At 46.4% G+C, this 18,656-nt stretch overlaps 2 protein-coding genes across 2 annotated transcripts; one reads left to right on the top strand and one right to left on the bottom strand.

Moving 5' to 3' along the window:
* Positions 1–7,547: 7,547 nt before the first annotated feature.
* LOC132474927 (nucleotidyltransferase MB21D2) lies at positions 7,548–12,670 on the bottom strand. The gene is made up of 2 exons (XM_060075855.1): positions 12,368–12,670; positions 7,548–10,654 (listed from the first exon to the last, which is right to left on the bottom strand). Exons 1-2 carry the CDS (start codon positions 12,621–12,623, stop codon positions 9,390–9,392), a joined length of 1,521 nt encoding a protein of 506 aa, XP_059931838.1. The 5' UTR covers positions 12,624–12,670; the 3' UTR covers positions 7,548–9,389.
* Positions 12,671–13,243: 573 nt separating this feature from the next.
* On the top strand, positions 13,244–18,321 carry parlb (presenilin associated, rhomboid-like b). The gene is made up of 10 exons (XM_060075873.1): positions 13,244–13,399; positions 13,968–14,184; positions 14,713–14,853; positions 15,066–15,114; positions 16,216–16,314; positions 16,495–16,644; positions 16,872–16,942; positions 17,059–17,160; positions 17,255–17,352; positions 17,453–18,321. The coding sequence occupies exons 1-10, from the start codon at positions 13,329–13,331 to the stop codon at positions 17,592–17,594; spliced, it is 1,140 nt and encodes a 379-aa protein (XP_059931856.1). The 5' UTR covers positions 13,244–13,328; the 3' UTR covers positions 17,595–18,321.
* Positions 18,322–18,656: the final 335 nt, after the last annotated feature.

The raw sequence follows: 18,656 nt of genomic DNA, 5'->3' as shown, positions 1-18,656 counted from the left end.
GTAAATAATTCAGTGGGATGCTGTCTGTCTCTCTCACTCTCAGTTCAATTGTGAAAGCTTTATTGGCATGGAAACAAGTGTTCACTCTACTCAGGCCGCGATCCGTCCCCCATACCTCCGACCTCCTCCTCCCTTTCTCCCCCCTCCTCGCCCCCCTTGATGGAGTTATCGACGCGCAGAGAAGAGCCTCCGCGGCTGCACTCTAAGCTCTTAGCGGACTGATGCATTTAGTCGTCGGCAGTTAGTATCAGCGATAAGTAATTAGTGTCTCTGGAGCCATGCTCGGCGGGAGGAGATAGGGGTAAGGTGAAGGAGGCAGAGGGAAGGGATGGAGGGGACAGGATGGAGGAGGTAGGAGGAAGGGATGTATACATCCCTTCCTCCTACCTCCATCCTGTCTCCTACAGGAGATAGGATGGAGGAGGTAGGGGCTTAAAGGGAGGTGGGGGTGAAGCTGGTAGGAAGGAGCAGGCAGGAGGTAGGTGTGTGGAAGGAGGAGGTTTGTATGGGGTTTAGGGGGTACGAGGTAGGGTTGCAGGGTTAGAAATATACTTTTTGGGGAGTTATTGACAACTTTGCTCCCTCGTAGATAACAGTTCTCCTCCATCGCCACTCCCCCACTCGCCGCCTACGCTCCGCCGATGCCAACCTTCTCACCTCCATCCCCAAGACCGAGTGTCGCACCCTGGGGGACAGAGCCTTCGCCATCGCCGCCCCTACCCTCTGGGACTCCCTCCCTCTGGCCATCCGAAACTCTGACACACTCTGTTCAGGCAAAAGTAAACTTAAAACCTATCTCACCAGGACCACCTACAACATTTGACAAATCATCCTCCGCCATCTTCCACTCTCTCCCGCTCTCTTAATGTGTTGCCTATTGTTGTGGTGGTGTTTATTTTTTTCCCTTTTGTTTGATTGTCTGTACTGCCTGTATGTATTCCTTTCTTATTTGTAAAGCGTCTTTGAGTACTTAGAAAAGTTCTATAAAAAAACGATAAATTAGTATTATTGTTAATATTTACCACATACTTAAAAGAGAAGAACCGTCCCATGTATTTCCCGTTCAGCCCTGAGCTTGATTAGACAGTGTTAGCGTTGGACCAAGTCAGCCAGAATCAATGGAAGCAGATAATACAGATTAGCGCTTTCAGTAAGAGCAGGTGAAAAGTGGATCTCAATACAAAATCAGCCAGAATGCTTCACAGCTACATTAGGAGTTTGTTTACCCCTCGTCCATGTTTGACTCGAATTGTAAAACTGAAAAAGGAAACCTCTAAAAACTGTAAGCTCTGAAACATTTAGGATGACGTTATGTTGCATGGAGATTCACTGTTCGTAACGAGAGAAGGGAAATTACATACCAACATATATTCAGTTGGAGAAGCTGCCCTGGTGTATCTCACCATCAATTAACTGACATAATTTGACTTCTCTGCTTCAATTGATTTTGGCTAACTTGGTCAAACGCTAACTTGGTCGACGGGTCGTACATCTGAACGCTGGGCTGATTGAGAATAAACAGGATGTGCTGCTTGTTGGTGATATGGAAATATTGATATGTGATATGTGTGTATGCGTGTTTGTGTGTGAGTGGGTGTGGGTGTGGGTGTTTAGCCCAGGAATAAGACTGAGACAACAAACAGATCGTTTGGCTCCAGAATCAATATACGCTCGTCAAAACAAACATCGAGTCTGTTGGGGCTCACATTTCCTTGTCCCTCTGCCTGGCTAATGCTACGTAGCAACAGACAGTGTGTGATTGACACCATGGCATTCGGAGGCACTCATTCTACCGGTATCTTAGCAGCACCAGCAGAAGTGCTCGTTAGAAAGGTTTTTATCAGGGTCGTACTGGAACTAAAAAGTGTTGGGGTCACATAGAGTGTCGCGTCATAACTAGTGTCTGGGTCATACACCGTGACAGTGACACAGTCCTGTACAGTGTCGTGGTCCTCTACATTGTGTGTTCATATGCAGTTTTTGGGTCACATACAGTCTCATGGTCATATACAGTGTCTACGGTTACAAACAGTGTCAGGGTCATAGGGAATGCACGTCTCTTTGCTTGGCACCCATTATCTTGGAGCGGACTTTGACGATGCAATTTAAGCTATGCTTGTTCTTCAAGAACATCCCATCAAACCAACAATGTTGAACGCGTTAGAAGACTTTCAATGAATGATTGATACAAATTACAAGAACGTTTCGCAGACACAAAAAGAGTTGCGCATCCGCATTAAGTGAAATCTTTGTTGTCCATCCTTGACAACTGATTCTGTGCTTACATCAAATTTGAGTTAAGGGTCAAACATCTTTCCTAGTTACTTATAAGGTTCACACATTTCAACGTCCTCGCCATGTATAATGCTGGCTTTACATTTTTTGCTATTACTCTATATTAGTATGATTTACTAGTTCGTTTTTCGACCCGTAAGGTCAAGGAAGTTATCATCACATCATTTGACGAAGGCAGGTAGGGCACAACCATGATCTAACCCCTGGAGAAGAGACAATAGGGCGGTGTCTTCAGAGAATTAAACAGAGTGGCTACCCTCTTGAGATGTTTATCTGTATACATAATAAAAGAAGTGGGACCGATCACAACCCTGGGGTGAGCCTTGAGACCTTGATGTTGGACACACATCCATTAACTAAGAGCAACACCAAACGTTTATCTGGGAATTCAGAATAAGGAGCAAGTCGCTGAAACAATATGGTCGCAAGTCGGCTGCTTATGCTAGAGGCTGAAGAGAACTTATTTAGTTCCTTGGGCTTTTTTGATTTTGGGATGGGTATTATAGTGGATGTTTTCCAGATTGTACGTATCTGGCCAATTTCGGCACAAATCTGGAAGAGTTTAGTGAAAAGGAAGGGGTAGGAGTTATGATTACGGTCAGAGTAAGGAAGGACTTATGAGTGAGGTCAGAATAAGAGAGAAGGAGTTATGAGTTAGGTCAGGGTAGGAAGGAGGAGGAGTTATGAGTGAGGTCAGTGTAAGAGAGGAGGAGTTATGAGTGAGGTCAGTGTAAGAGAGGAGGAGTTATGAGTGAGGTCAGGGTAGGAAGGAGGAGGAGTTATGAGTGAGGTCAGTGTAAGAGAGGAGGAGTTATGAGTGAGGTCAGTGTAAGAGAGGAGGAGTTATGAGTGAGGTCAGGGTAGGAAGGAGGAGGAGTTATGAGTGAGGTCAGTGTAAGAGAGGAGGAGTTATGAGTGAGGTCAGTGTAAGAGAGGAGGAGTTATGAGTGAGGTCAGTGTAAGAGAGGAGGAGTTATGAGTGAGGTCAGTGTAAGAGAGGAGGAGTTATGAGTGAGGTCAGTGTAAGAGAGGAGGAGTTATGAGTGAGGTCAGTGTAAGAGAGGAGGAGTTATGAGTGAGGTCAGGGTAGGAAGGAGGAGGAGTTATGAGTGAGGTCAGTGTAGGAAGGAGGAGGAGTTATGAGTGAGGTCATAACTCAAGTAATTTTCAAGTAATTTTGCAAAAATGGCCAAAAAAGAGAATTCCATACCCAACCTTTAAGGTCTTTCTGATCACTTGACTAATACTGCTGCCATTTATATTAAGACCAATGTCAGGTTTTACCAACTGACTAATCCGTGAAGACATATATTTGATAAAGTATATTTTTACTTATAAGCCGTGAAGACAGCCCCAAAACGATGATCTGTAATTATGGAGGGTAAGAGTGGAAGTTGGTTTTAGTTTTTTTCTGCCGTGACTGAATACAGGATTTATGGGAAGGATCCGGGAGGGGACGGACTTCCCTGACCTCTGGGTTCTGTTGTCCCAGGTGATGTCCCAGGTGATGTCACAGCGCTTTAGCTTGATGTGAATGGTTGCTTACTCTTAAAGCAACACAATCTCCCAGCAACCAGACACTCGTAGCACGATGTCTGCCTTTCACCAACTTCCTCACATCTATCTCAAGACGATACTATCGACCAATAAACACCATTGACCAATAAATATCATTAACAAAATAAGTACCATTTACCAATAGATAACATTTATCAAAACGTTTTTCATCCTGACAACATGATGCAGTGCTAGGACTCTGGATAGGAGGCCACTTCCTGTCAGGGTGTGTTGATAACGCAGCATACTCTACGATGTTGTTAAACCTCCTCAAGTTGTTACCACCTCTCTCTCTCTCTCTCTCTCTCTCTCTCTCTCTCTCTCTCTCTCTCTCTCTCTCTCTCTCTCTCTCTCTCTCTCTCTCTCTCTCTCTCTCTCTCTCTCTCTCTCTCTCTCTCTCTCTCTCTCCTCTCTCTCTCTCTCTCTCTCTCTCTCTCTCTCTCTCTCTCTCTCTCTCTCTCTCTCTCTCTCTCTCTCTCTCTCTCTCTCTCTCTCTCTCTCTCTCTCCATCCCCCTCTCTTTCTCCCATCTCTCTCTCTCTCCCACCCACCCCATAACTTGCCTGTCTGAGTGTCGGGCTACCCCCATCTTATCCCTGTCTCTCTACCCATGTCTGTCTGACAGTCTGTCCTGCCATCTTGCCTTTTGCCAGTCTCAGTCTGTCTCTATCTCCTTCTCTTGCTCCCTCTCTCTCTCCCTCCATCTCTCGCTCCATCTCTCTCTCTATTTTGCTGCATCAGGTTATTTTCCTTGTCGCGGAGTACTACCAATCGACCTCTTCCTCCTCCAAAATAAACCCCGTAAACACCGCCATCCCATAATAACCACACCTCAACTCTCCGCTGCAACAGTGCGTGTGAGCCGCACGCGGCCCGTCCTGCGCACCGCTCCCACTACCGCATAGCGCCGCACCGCGCAGCCCACTGCCCCGACCCCGCGACGACCCACCACCCACCCCTCCATCCATCCACCAGCCTCAGCGTCTTCCCCCCTCCATCCATCCATCCCACCTTATCTTCATCCCTCCATCCATCCCTACTTAAGTCGCTCAACCCTCCGTGTCTTCAGCCCTCCATCCATCACTCCATCTGTGTCTCCCCCCTCTGTGTCTCCACCCACCGGGTCTCCATCCTCAGTGTCTTACCTCGCGGTGCCTTATCTTTCCCCTCCATGCCGCGGGTCTGTCTCGAGCCGGTTGCGTCGGGAGCTTTAGGGTCAACACGCGCCAAGCCACTCAATCAGCTGGTGATGATCAACAGTATCGATACGGTATCGTACACAGTATCCTGCTTCTCCGGACGGTAGTCTGTCGTTGGCAGGAGTTTCTGTAACAGCCGGTCTCTGCGGCTCGTGCATCTACCTGTACCGTATCCGCGCGCCTCGCCGCTGCTGTCCTCTCCCGCTGTGGTGTATGCTGCAGCTCGTTGCGAACACACAGGTGACGTCATCACCGCGTCACTGGAGGGAGCTGGGACTAGAACTTATGGAACTTATAGAATTATAAAGACATGATGGATCTAGACCTGACCTGATAGATCTAGACCTTATAGAGCTAATATACCTTATATAGGTAGACCTATATTATATCAGTACCTTGCTTATTTGTAGTGACATGGTTTTGCCTGTAGTGCATTACCATATCAGTACTAATATTGAACTTTAGTTGTACTATAGTAGTACTATATAATAACTATCGTGTATATAAGTGCTATAGTAGTGCTGGGGGTTAACGTGATGAGGTATATACTGTGGTAGTACTGTGTTTAAGTGATGAGGTGTGTCTGTTCTGTGGTAGTACTAGTAGTAGGCCTACTGTGTTTACGTGATGAGGTGTGACTGCACCGTGGTAGTGCTATGTAAGTACTATAGTAGTACTGTGTGTAAATGTGATGATGGTTGTCTGTACTGTGGTAGTACTGTTAGTACTGGAATTGGTAATACTGTGTTTACGTGGTGAGGTGTACATGTACTTTGGTAGTACTATAGTAGTACTGTGTTTATGGGATGATAGGTGTCTGTACTGTGGTAGAGCTGTTAGTACTATAGCAGTACTGTGTTTACGTGGTGAGGTGTAGTTATACTGTGGTAGAGCTGTTAGTACTATAGCAGTACTGTGTTTACGTGGTGAGGTGTAGTTATACTGTGGTAGAGCTGTTAGTACTATAGCAGTACTGTGTTTACGTGGTGAGGTGTAGTTATACTGTGGTAGAGCTGTTAGTACTATAGCAGTACTGTGTTTACGTGGTGAGGTGTAGTTATACTGTGGTAGAGCTGTGAGTACTATAGCAGTACTGTGTTTACGTGGTGAGGTGTAGTTATACTGTGGTAGAGCTGTGAGTACTATAGCAGTACTGTGTTTACGTGGTGAGGTGTAGTTATACTGTGGTAGAGCTGTGAGTACTATAGCAGTACTGTGTTTACGTGGTGAGGTGTAGTTATACTGTGGTAGAGCTGTGAGTACTATAGCAGTACTGTGTTTACGTGGTGAGGTGTATACATACTGTGGTAGAGCTGTGAGTACTATAGCAGTACTGTGTTTACGTGGTGAGGTGTAGTTATACTGTGGTAGAGCTGTGAGTACTATAGCAGTACTGTGTTTACGTGGTGAGGTGTAGTTATACTGTGGTAGAGCTGTGAGTACTATAGCAGTACTGTGTTTACGTGGTGAGGTGTATACATACTGTGGTAGAGCTGTGAGTACTATAGCAGTACTGTGTTTACGTGGTGAGGTGTAGTTATACTGTGGTAGAGCTGTGAGTACTATAGCAGTACTGTGTTTACGTGGTGAGGTGTAGTTATACTGTGGTAGAGCTGTTAGTACTATAGCAGTACTGTGTTTACGTGGTGAGGTGTAGTTATACTGTGGTAGAGCTGTTAGTACTATAGCAGTACTGTGTTTACGTGGTGAGGTGTAGTTATACTGTGGTAGAGCTGTGAGTACTATAGCAGTACTGTGTTTACGTGGTGAGGTGTAGTTATACTGTGGTAGAGCTGTTAGTACTATAGCAGTACTGTGTTTACGTGGTGAGGTGTATACATACTGTGGTAGAGCTGTTAGTACTATAGCAGTACTGTGTTTACGTGGTGAGGTGTAGTTATACTGTGGTAGAGCTGTTAGTACTATAGCAGTACTGTGTTTACGTGGTGAGGTGTAGTTATACTGTGGTAGAGCTGTTAGTACTATAGCAGTACTGTGTTTACGTGGTGAGGTGTAGTTATACTGTGGTAGAGCTGTTAGTACTATAGCAGTACTGTGTTTACGTGGTGAGGTGTAGTTATACTGTGGTAGAGCTGTGAGTACTATAGCAGTACTGTGTTTACGTGGTGAGGTGTAGTTATACTGTGGTAGAGCTGTGAGTACTATAGCAGTACTGTGTTTACGTGGTGAGGTGTCTGGTCTCAGAGGTTCCAGGGCGCAGGTGTGTGACAGAGCTGAGACAACAGGAGCTAAAAATACCTTAGGGGGGGGGGGAAGAGTGTAACGGTGTGTGTTAAGAAAGTTTAGAAAAGACAACATGCTGATCCGACTTATTAGAAACCACGTCATCATCTCTGTGTTCTGCTTTTTTATTGTTTTTCTATCTTCATGTGGCTCAGTTCTTACCCATGGGGGCGGTTCTCATCCCGATGGAGGCAGAGTTAGCATGAATACAGGGGGGGGGGTTGACGGGGCACAATAAGCAGGACAGAGCCTCCATGGTTCAAATGTCTTTATTAGTCAAGTTTCTGCAGTGTGACACTCTTCCAGTGCTATTTACAACAGTATACCGTATCAGTGGAGCTAACCCCTAGCATTAAGCTAGCCAGTCCTAGTGTCCACTCGCCATTGTCCACTAGCCAGCGCCAGTGTCCAAACGGCAGTGGCCACCCGAGACATGCCTTTAGTCTCCCCCGGGTGGGTGGAAATCAAAGGGCAAACTATGGTTACGGTTCGATTACATTTAGGTAGTAAGAAGTGAAATGACAGGACATTTACAGCATTAGACATGGTTATGTTTAGATATGTTGGGAGTGAGAGATGGTTAAGTGTGAGTATAAGTTGGAGATGTTTATGTTTGGGTGCCCAGTGAGGGGTTCTTCCTCGGAGGCTTCCTCCACTAAGGGTGCCTAAGGTGAAGAGCCCTCCCCAGATCTATCGCACGAGAACTAGCTTCACGTGGACACGTGAAGTCTAAACAACAACAAGAACAAAATCCAGACAAGTTTTCAACAGAGACAAGAGGAGTTCGACATGTAGAGGTGAGCGTGTGACAAGGAGGGTGTGACTAATTGCACTTCGGGAGGGTGCAGTGCACGATACAAAATAAACGGAGTGAAGGAAGTCCCATCCAACCCTGATAGTAGTAGCCATGGTTACGGTCTCATGGTCACTTCATTCTAGAAGCAGTTGGACGGAGGGAGTGTGTAAACACGACAACAGCATCCATTAGAGAAGATGCCAGTTAGCTTGGAGGAGCTAACCATACTCTTAGTGCAGGTGTCCCTACTCTGGGTTCTACTGCATCCTGTACCTTTAAAAGTAGTAGTATCACTTGGTACCACATTGAGAACCTGTCGACGGCCAGGTTCAGTGTTACTAGTCATCAGACTGACACACAATCCTCTTCATAAGAGCGAGGTATTCATGATAAAGAATTTTTTTACATTCTGTGCAAAATAAGAATAAATCAACACTGTCAGTTTTCTACCTAGCAGTGTAACGACTTAGCTAACTAGCCCTCACCCCTTCATCAGTCCATATTTCCAGGTGGATCCAAGCTACCTAGCCCTCACCCCTTCACCAGTCCATATTTACATGTGGTTCCTAGCTACCTATAGCCTTCACCCCTTGGTCAGTCCATATTTACATGTGGTTCCCAGCTACCTAGCCTTCACCCCTTGGTCAGTCCATATTTACATGTGCTTCCTAGCTACCCAGCTGTCTAGCTATTTATCTAGGGGTGAGCTACCGATCGACCAACCTGGCAAGGGGGCCTTGGTCAGGCCATATCTATTGACCTGTACTTATTTTCAGCAGTAAGACATTCCAATGGGAGGCAAGTTCACCTGAAACTCACCGGTGCGCTAATTTAGCGCTACATTTAGCTCTAATATAACCCAGCACCAATCTGGACTCAAACATATTTAGGATCCGTTAGTGGGACATGAATGATTCTGAACAGTTTTGGTTAGTTAGAGACTGTGGGTATCTTCTAAGACTCGGAACACAGGACATTTCACATTTGAAGTTAAAAGCATTGTGGGGAAAAAAGCCCTGTTGAGCTGCCATCTTAGTGTCTGGAACCAGCTCGCTGATTGGACGATGACAAACACAGTTTTATTTTTACCCTTCAGCTTCAAAGCTGAGCATCCAGTCAGTAAAGGCCCATAGGAACCTTAGATCACAGAAGACAAGGGAAGGAAAGAAGGAAAACAATCATGTAACGTCACTTGGTGAAAAAATAAAGATAAAAAAATATCCATCCAGTTAGAGGAGAGGCCACTAGGAGGAGAAGGAGAGGAGAAGAAGAGGACGGGAGTTGTGGAAACGCGTGTTCTTAGAAGAACTTGTCGTCGATGCGGAAGTGAGGCCTGGTGACGTCGTCGGGGTTGATGAAGACGGAGATGGACTTCCCCGGGTTCTCCGTGACCAGCTGCTGGAGCTTCTTGGCCAGCCGGTCATCGGGCTGGCTCTCCCCGCCGGCGTCCGACTGCGGCGAGGGCGGGTTGCTGCCCCCGCCGCGCCACTGCAGCTCCGAGCTGAGGCGGTTCGCGGCCTTGGCGTGCTCGATGGTGGAGCGCAGGTGCTCGGCCGGGTCGGAGCGCACCGACGACAGCTTGCGTGCGTGCAGCATGGCCGCCTCGTCCGAGAGGTGCTCCAGCATGTTGCATTGTGGGATGAAGTAGTTGGGGCACATCTTGTTGAGCAGGCAGTGCTGCAGGTCGTCGATCAGCCCCAACAGGAAGTGGGCCGAGAAGTCTTCCTGCGAGAGGTAGGGGGCGGGCAGGCGGTCGCAGGCCCACAGCATGAGGCTGCGCAGCAGGTAGGGGCTGACCGCCTTAGGCCGCGACAGCAGCTGGATGATCAGCGCCTTGCAGGCCTGGTACGCCTGCATCAGGCTGGACGAGATGCACTTCTTCAGCTGCACCTCGCTGCGGGCGAACGACAGCCTCCACTCGTTCTCCTTGCGGCCCTTGAAGGAGGAGGCGGGCAGCAGGTAGAAGCCACTGATCACCTCCTCCTCAGTGATCTTTCCGTCCCAGAAGTGGTTCTCCATGAGCCAGCTCTGGGCCACGGCCGGCCAGCCCTTGAAGGAGACCACCGGCACGATGTCGTAGAGCATGCGGCTGCTGCCCACGCCCAGGATGACGGAGATGATGGTGCCGTTGCGCTCCACCTTCTCCACCCGCGGCATGCCCCTCTGAGGCTTCTTCTGCACCTCCAGCAGCACCAGCGAGATGGACTGGTAGAACCAGTCGGCCACCAGCGTGGGCGAGAAGAAGAAGTTGGTGGCTCCGTTGATGTGGTCCACCACGGTGCAGCAGTCCTTCCACCTGGCGATGGTGCCCTCGTCGAACAGACGAAGGCTCAGCCAGGAGTGGCACAGCGCCGAGTGCCGCATGTCCAGCGTCACCGGCTGGTTCCGGTCGTGGAGTTTGAGCGCCGGTACCAGCAGGGTGAAGTCCATGTCATAGTCCGTTCCCCGGGCGTAGACACTCAGGTCGTCCAGGTCCATGTCCACCACGCCCTCCCGGACCCCTCCGGACAGCAGCAGGTACTCGTTGGCCACAGGCAACTTCTGGTCCAACTTCTGAACCATGCCTACAGGAGAAGACGGCTAGAGGTCAGACAACCCCCATCAAACCTGGAGGACAGTCAGTGAGAAGTGTGTGCCTTACTCACACCCGAGGTCCTCCACACACCCACACCCACACACACACACACACACACACACACACACACACACACACGTATGTTATAGACACAATAGTTCAAGTTTTGAACAGGCAGAATACCAGACACTAAATCCTAATTTAATTATAAGTTTTAATTTATGATATAATAATCGTATTAGTGATGATCAGTGAAAATATATAACTGAAGTTGAGAGGGGAATATTATGGGGTAGGTAGCAGAGAAGCTGCAGAGAGTAACAGTATAGCATCTGTCTCAATGTTATTCCCTAGTTAGATCATCTTCGCTGAGCTCTCAGAAAGCCTTTTACAGCTGACCGGTAATGGACTGGAATTCATTTAGAGATTAGTTGTGGACCAGGTTCGGTTTTCATATTGATTCTGCTCATGTTTCTTGCATTAGTTGGATGTTTTATACAGGGTTATATACATTCAGTAGCATTTGATAGTTCAATTGGTTGGATATGCAGAGTTAGTCGAGGTTTAGTAGAGAGAGATTGATGTTATGTCGACTTCAAAGAATGTACTTATTTGATGTACTCATATAAACGGATACAACTAGATTACTGTAATTTAGACTGTTTTACCCAGATTCAGAGTTGGTGAAATTCCAAATTCTCGTTGAGCAGCCGTAAGGGGAGTTTGCTCGGTTAGTAACAATAATAGTATAATTTTAGTTCCTAGTTCACTACACTATCAATTTAGAATAATTCTGCTATATTTGTTCCTAGGTCACTACACTATTAGTGATGATAGCAGTATAATATTAGTTCCTAGGTCACTACAGTATTCATAATGATAGTATAAAATTGGTTCCTAGGTTACTTCATTACAAATGACACTAAATTATATTAGTATAATATTAGTTCTTAGGTCTCTACAGTATTAATAATGACGCTAAATGATAATAGAATAATATTACTTCCTAGGTGACTACAGTATTTATAATGATGTTTAATGATAATGGTATATTAGTTCCTAGGTGAACAGTATTAATAATCCTCATCCTCAAACCGCTTATCCGGGGTCGGGTCGCGGTATTAATAATGATAATAGTATAAGGTTAGTTACTAGATCACTACAGTATGAATAATGATGAAAGTATAATTTTAGTTCCTAGGTCAATACATTATGAATACTGATGTTAAATGATCATAGAATAATATTAGATCCTAGGTCACTGCAGTTGTAATGACGATAGTATCATTTTAGATCCTGGGTCACTATAGGTTAATAATGATGATAAATGATAATACAATAATATGATTCCCCCCATCCCTTCCGTTCGTCGCCGCCAGTGGTATCGATCGTGCTACATGGAGGAGACCAGTGTAGTGGAGCGTACACTTTGCCAGGCCTCGCCTCTCTGCAGGGGGCTCATGTGGGTGAGAGCAGGGTGAAAGAGGAGTGGTCTACCCCAGCCCTGGCTAGCGAGGTGTGGATTGGGTCAAATGAAGTGGAAGACAGCTGACTTGATGTCGAGTGTTCCTGGAGGGGGTCCAGCTGCCGGTGCAGCCCTAACCCGACCCCCGATCCGCTCTACACCATATCAACCACATGAGCACTTCATAATAATAGAGCAGATGCAGATACGGAGAGACATGTTGTCTATGGTTCTCACCAAGCATGGAGAAGATGAAGTCCTTGGCCGTGTGTATCTCCAGAGCCCGCTGGTCGTCATACTCACGCTGGTCATGTTTGCTAAACTCCTGGATGAGGCGGTTTAGCTCGTCCACCCGGGACCCGGACCTGAAGTCTAGCTCTGGGCAGGCTTGCAGGCTCTTGTTGTTGTTGTTGGAGGAACCGGGGGTAGCCGTGGGGCTGCTGCCGAGGCTCCCCACCGACCCAGCCCGACTAGAGAGCGCAGGGGCAGCCATGTTACAAACACCTCCTCCGTCTGTTGGGCGGAGGAAACAAGGAAAACTAACGCAGCCGTCTGCTTTCACATTAAAGGTCCTAGCTACCGTCATCCCGTCAATTATTTAACAAGATATTATTTTGTATACTTTATTCGTAAGTTTTGTTTACTACTGTAGTGTAATCTTAACACAACATTGTTTTTTCATCATTCATATGTATAACGCCTTGGGGACTTGCCCAGATCCTATTGCATTTTATTGTGAAAGCAATATTGCTACCGTACATCCTGTAAAGTTTCAGCTTTTGACTTGTTATTTACTAAAATATTTTTAAAGCAGTTGAATCATGTTTTTATGTAATTAAAACTATATTTGTATGGTTTGAATAATCTTACCTTTTTTTCAATCCATCTTTAAATTAATTTAAAGCACTGTTTGTCCATGACACACGTTTCCTCATATTATTATTCTAAGCATTATTATTAGCATTACTTTCATTGTAACATTTTATCATCATTTTATTAACATTATCTTTATCATATTACTATAATTATCAATATCGTTATCATTAATATTATTGTAATTATTATAATCATTTTGTATGCTACATTTCTAGGTGTATTACCAGTTTTGGTCCTAGAGGGGCGCTTGTTGTCCATTACCAGTTGACCCGGAAGAGAAGCAGTGTGGGGTTAGTCAGGTTACTCGGGGTTACTTGGCTCCATGGCGTGGAGTGGCTGTGTATTGAGGTCCTTGGCAAGACAGGAGCTCTTGTCTTCAGCCTCCAGGACCAGGTAGTTAAGTTTGCATAGAGTGCTATGATGTGTTTAATTCTCTATGCTAGCCGTGTGGCTAACTCGCTATCTAACTAAACCTGACAGCCTTTCAACCATGTCAACACCTCCAGGCTGATAGTGATATCATTCATCCTTCATTCATTCTTTCGTTCGTTCGTTCTTTATTCATGCATTCATTCTGTTGGTAATTTAGTTACTCTGTCTTTCAGTCAGTTAGTTGGTTAATTGGTCAGTCTGTCATTCAGTCAGTTAGTTGGTTAATAAGTCAGTCGTAATTGGTAATTCGGGTTGGTTTACGTGATTCTACGGTACCTAAAGCTAATGCCAACCTCTGTGTTTAGAATCCGTATCAGTGTCCTGCTGTTGAGCCTAACTTGTCATGTGTGTTCATATTTGTTTTGGTTGTGCTCTGGTCCCGCCCACCTGCTCCCCCTGTAGACGAGTGGTTCCCAACCTATGGGTCGGGCATAGTTTGGATGCAGATGTGCTAAAAATGTCTCATGTTGAGGACAGGAGCCCTCACTGTGGTGTTACGGGACTCACTAACATTTCATCCCGGCCTCAGGTTGAAGCATGGCTTCCAGCAGCGCAGCGCCTTCAGGAGACCAGCAAAGAAGACGGATGCAAAGAGAGTGGAGGAGGAGGTGGTCCCCTCTCACACAGAAGCCAGCGAGGCATGGACCACCAAAAGGGCGGTGGACCCCCCGCAAATCATCAAGATCCCCAAGACCCCACCCAGGAACTTTGGTAGACTGGTCAAACCTCTGGTCTTCACAGTAGGGGTAAGAGATGATAACTGTGTGTGTGTGTGTGTGTGTGTGTGTGTGTGTGTGTGTGTGTGTGTGTGTGTGTGTGTGTGTGTGTGTGTGTGTGTGTGTGTGTGTGTGTGTGTGTGTGTGTGTGTGTGTTCTAGCTGCTGTCATTACACAGTTACTCTGTCACCAATATTTTATACCTATACTTGTGACGCCAGTCAGAAGCTTTACCAACACTAGTTATACCAGATAGAAAGTATCTGACCAAGATGTCATGTCTACACTAGGTACTTCTAGTTAGGGAAGTACATGCTTTGTGTTTTTACATATGTACTACTAGTCTCTTTCTTCAGTTCAGATTATTAGTTTGTTTCAGTAAAATGTGCAATGCTGGTTCTCAGAAACTGTATTCTGATCGGTTAGTTTTGAAGCTTTAACCTGATGGGTTATCAACAGCTGTAATCGTATTTGTTAGTTTACAGGCTGTATGTGATTGTTTCGTTTACAGGCTTTATTGTGATTGTTCAGTTTACCGGCTGTTATTTGATTGGTCAGTTTACAGGCTGCTCGTTTGCGGCCGCGGCCATCTGGCAGTATGAGTCACTGAAGTCCCGTGTCCAGAGCTACTTCGACGAGCTGCGAGCTGATTGGATGGAGAAACTCCGCCCACAGAAACAGGGCGACTTCCGTAAAGAGGTGAGGTTGGCTTCTGTTTGGTCACATGATCTCAGCCCCAGGCACGGATCCTGAGGAGACCAGATGATGTTATTCTAAACAGTCTGTTAAAGAAATTATTCAGACATGTTTACAGAGAAAACATCATTCGCCATTTAGAATACCATAAACCTGAATACACTGACTGAACAACAATAATCCTCCATCTCTGATTGGCTGGGGTCGGGTTTCAGATCAACCAATGGTGGAACAGTTTGAGTGAGGGCCAACGCACTGTCACAGGTGGGTTTTGTACCAATTGTATTAATGCATTGTCATGACTGGTCCAGTCTGTCCTTCATCCAGAATGGAAGAAACTAGAATTTTTTTTGGTCCTAATGCCAAACTTGGAAGCTTCTGTCCTGGGATGCTAATGATGCTTAGATTAGTATTTAGTATTAGTTCATTTGTATCATTAGTAGGATGGTCAAGTCATGGCCCGTGTTTAAAAAAGGTTAGCTTCTTCCCTCATTCCTTATATTCCCTATGTAGTGAACACTATAAAGTCCACTGCAGGTAGTACTTGGGATTCTTGAAATATACATTTTTAAATGAAAAAGATAAAATATAATAAAGGTAAATGAAAATAAATATATTTAGGATTTTTAAGTGTTTAAATAGTATCATGGCTCATTATTATTAAAAAAATAGTCACCTATTGCATTCTATAATATGTTCTCCATTGAGGTTTTGTGTTAATTTGTGTTCCCTAATTAAGCACTGTGGGAAGGTAGAAGTGTAGAAGGCAGTGGCTATGGCCACTGTCCAACTGGCTATGGCCTTCTTCCAGTAGCAATTGTTTATAAAGGGGTGCTGGCACTCTGCTCAGCCACTGCATATGTATTTCTATTTTTTTTATGGTTTGCATATGAGGAGGCAAAAGGTCTTGATGACCTCAGTTAGTAGAACTACTAAAGTCCCTATGCTCTGGACACTATAGTGTTCCCCCATTTCCTATTCCTAATGTAGTGAACACAAGGGAACACTATATAGTCAACGCTATAATGAGTGAAACTCAATTTGTTTTTACAACCTCACCGCTAGTTGCTACTATATTATACACACTGGACCTTTGAGTAGTGAACTAAACGGGGACCAATTCTTACCGTCAAATTGAGACAACACAATTGAGGTGCTACCCCAAATAGTTCACTATGTAGGGAACAAGGGGACCGATTGGCTACCCTGTCCCGTAGCACTCAGGTCAAAGGTCAAACTCTTGAACTCAGACTGTCTTACCTCTGTATACAGATATCTTGAAATAAATGGTTATCCTCTTGTTTTGGACCTAAAGCACCTCCTCACATGATTGACTGAGGTGTGGCTTCTCTTCCATCTTCTCAGGGATCATCGCTGCGAACGTGGTGGTCTACTGCTGCTGGAGAGTACCGGCCTTGCAGCGCACCATGCTGCGATACTTCACCTCTGACCCCAGCGCCTCCAGTCAGTCCCTCTGATTATAACACACACTCGATCCAAATACATACTTGATAATAACACCAACAGTGGGACACACACTGGATCAAAATAAACACACTGGATTCAAATACACACCAGATCATAACGAGATCACTGTGTGATCCAGACTCTCTAACATGTCGGTCCCGCCTTACTCGTCTCCAGAGGCAGTGTGTTCCTCCATGCTCCTCTCCACCTTCAGCCACTACTCCCTGCTCCACCTGGCGGCCAACATGTACGTTCTCTGGAGCTTCTCGTCCAGCGCCGTCTCCATGCTGGGACCAGAGCAGTTCCTCGCTGTCTACCTCTCTGCAGGTAAACCTTCTGTCTGTCCACCTCTTTGCAGGTAATCCATCAGTCTGTCTGTCTTTCTGTCTACCTCCCCTCCCCTCCGCAGGGATTCTGTCTATATATCTCTGCATTTAACCCATCTGTATGTCTTCCTACCTCTCTATAAGTAACCCATCCGTCTGTCTGCTCCACTACTTGTCTTTCTGCTCCACTGCCTGGTTGTCATGCCAACCAGCTGTGTTGTGTTCCAGGTGTCGTCTCTACGATGGCCAGCTACGTCGCCAAGACGGCCTCGGGCAGGTTTGGCCCTTCTCTTGGAGCCGTAAGTCTTTCTGAGCTAACCGGTCTGGTTCATACTGGTTAGAATGGGCTCCAGTTGTTTGAAGTGGTTCTTATTGTTCACGATGGTTTGAAGTGGTTTTTCGTCTTGTTTCCCAGTCCGGAGCAATCATGACTGTCCTGGCTGCTGTCTGTACCAAGATGCCTGAAGCCAAGCTGGCCATCATCTTCCTCCCCATGTTCACCTTCACTGCAGGAAACGTATGTCAGCCATTGCCTATAAACACTCCTCACAATGTCCCGCCTCCACACCCTCAACCTGACAGTGGTTGGTTCTCCTTTATCCCTGTGACAGGCGCTGAAGGCCATCGTTGCCATGGATGCAGCAGGTGTGGTGCTCGGCTGGCGGTTCTTTGACCACGCTGCCCACCTGGGGGGAGCTCTGTTCGGCATGTAAGTCTCACTCCAGTATAGTCCGTTCTTAAGACCAGTAAGACCAGCATTGACCACGGCTTGCCAGCAGTGTACTCACGGCGCCTTGTGTTTGACGCAGCTGGTACATCATGTTTGGCCACGAGCTGATCTGGAAGAACCGGGACTCGCTGGTCCGGGTCTGGCACAACCTGCGCACCAGGGGCCCCGGGGGGCCAGGGGGACCAGGGGGCGGGGCTAACGGAGGAGCAGGCTCCGCCTGAGGCCAGACTTCACCACCATGACGTCACCACGCGACTTCGGCCGGCCGCGCGCGATGTCGGCACCTCCAACCCAAGGCTTCATCGCCTCCATCTCACGACATCATCGCCTCCACCACATGATGTCATCGCCACCACCCCATGATGTCATCGCCACCACCACATGATGTCATCGCCTCGCCCACAAGACGTCATCACCTCCAAATCTTTTTAGTTTAGGTAGGAATTTATAATTCCAACATTGGATTAGGAATGCCGGATCTTCCTTATATGGGGATAAAAAACATTTCCTTTCCAATGCAGTGGTCATGGTAACCGTGAGTTCACACTGCCTCTGGAATTAACATGGGTTTCCGTGGAAACTGGAATAAACGGGTAACCATGGAAAACAACCCCAGAGAGGGACTTTGACCATCATGGTGCTGGTGTGAGTTGTTTGTGTTTACCCTGTGTAACCACGGAAACCAGCCTCTTTTAAACAGGATGTGATGTCATCCGCTTTTCCTGTCTATGTTGATGACGTAGAATGTGTAGATACACGAGGTAGGTTAACGGTGTACGAGGTGCTCTGGTTCCCCTGGTGGTTGTGTAATGTCCCCTCTAGACCCCCAGCCAGGTCCCGCCATGCAGGGCACAGCCCATCCCTGGACTGATGGATGGCTACAACATAATGTGTTGACACAATGAATATTTTATCTTGAACTGATTAAAAGTTGATTTAAACTCTTAACGTGTGTTGAGATCATTTTAAAGCATGATTCACCTGACCTCCACCGGTGCTCAGAGAGACCCAAGAGATGGACACCAACTCGCCACTACATAGTAGGGTGTATGTGTGTGTAAAATGCTGTAGTACTGCATGCAATCAGAAGATGTGTCTGCATGTTTTAGGTACTACTGTAGATGTTGTCTTTTGAGATCTTGTATACGTCTCCTAAATGTGATCTGATCGACAAGGAACTTGTCTCCAAGACGTCCTCCAAATCAAACTGTCAGACGAGGATGGTTCCACAGTTCCTATGGTTTTATTTCTGCTCTTAAAACAACAGGTTAACTGCTGGGCCT

The sequence above is a fragment of the Gadus macrocephalus genome, chromosome 16 (assembly GCF_031168955.1).
Source record: "Gadus macrocephalus chromosome 16, ASM3116895v1".
NCBI lineage: Eukaryota > Metazoa > Chordata > Actinopteri > Gadiformes > Gadidae > Gadus > Gadus macrocephalus.
Note: the sequence above shows the minus strand (reverse complement) of the source record. Positions and strands in the feature narration are given on the sequence as shown.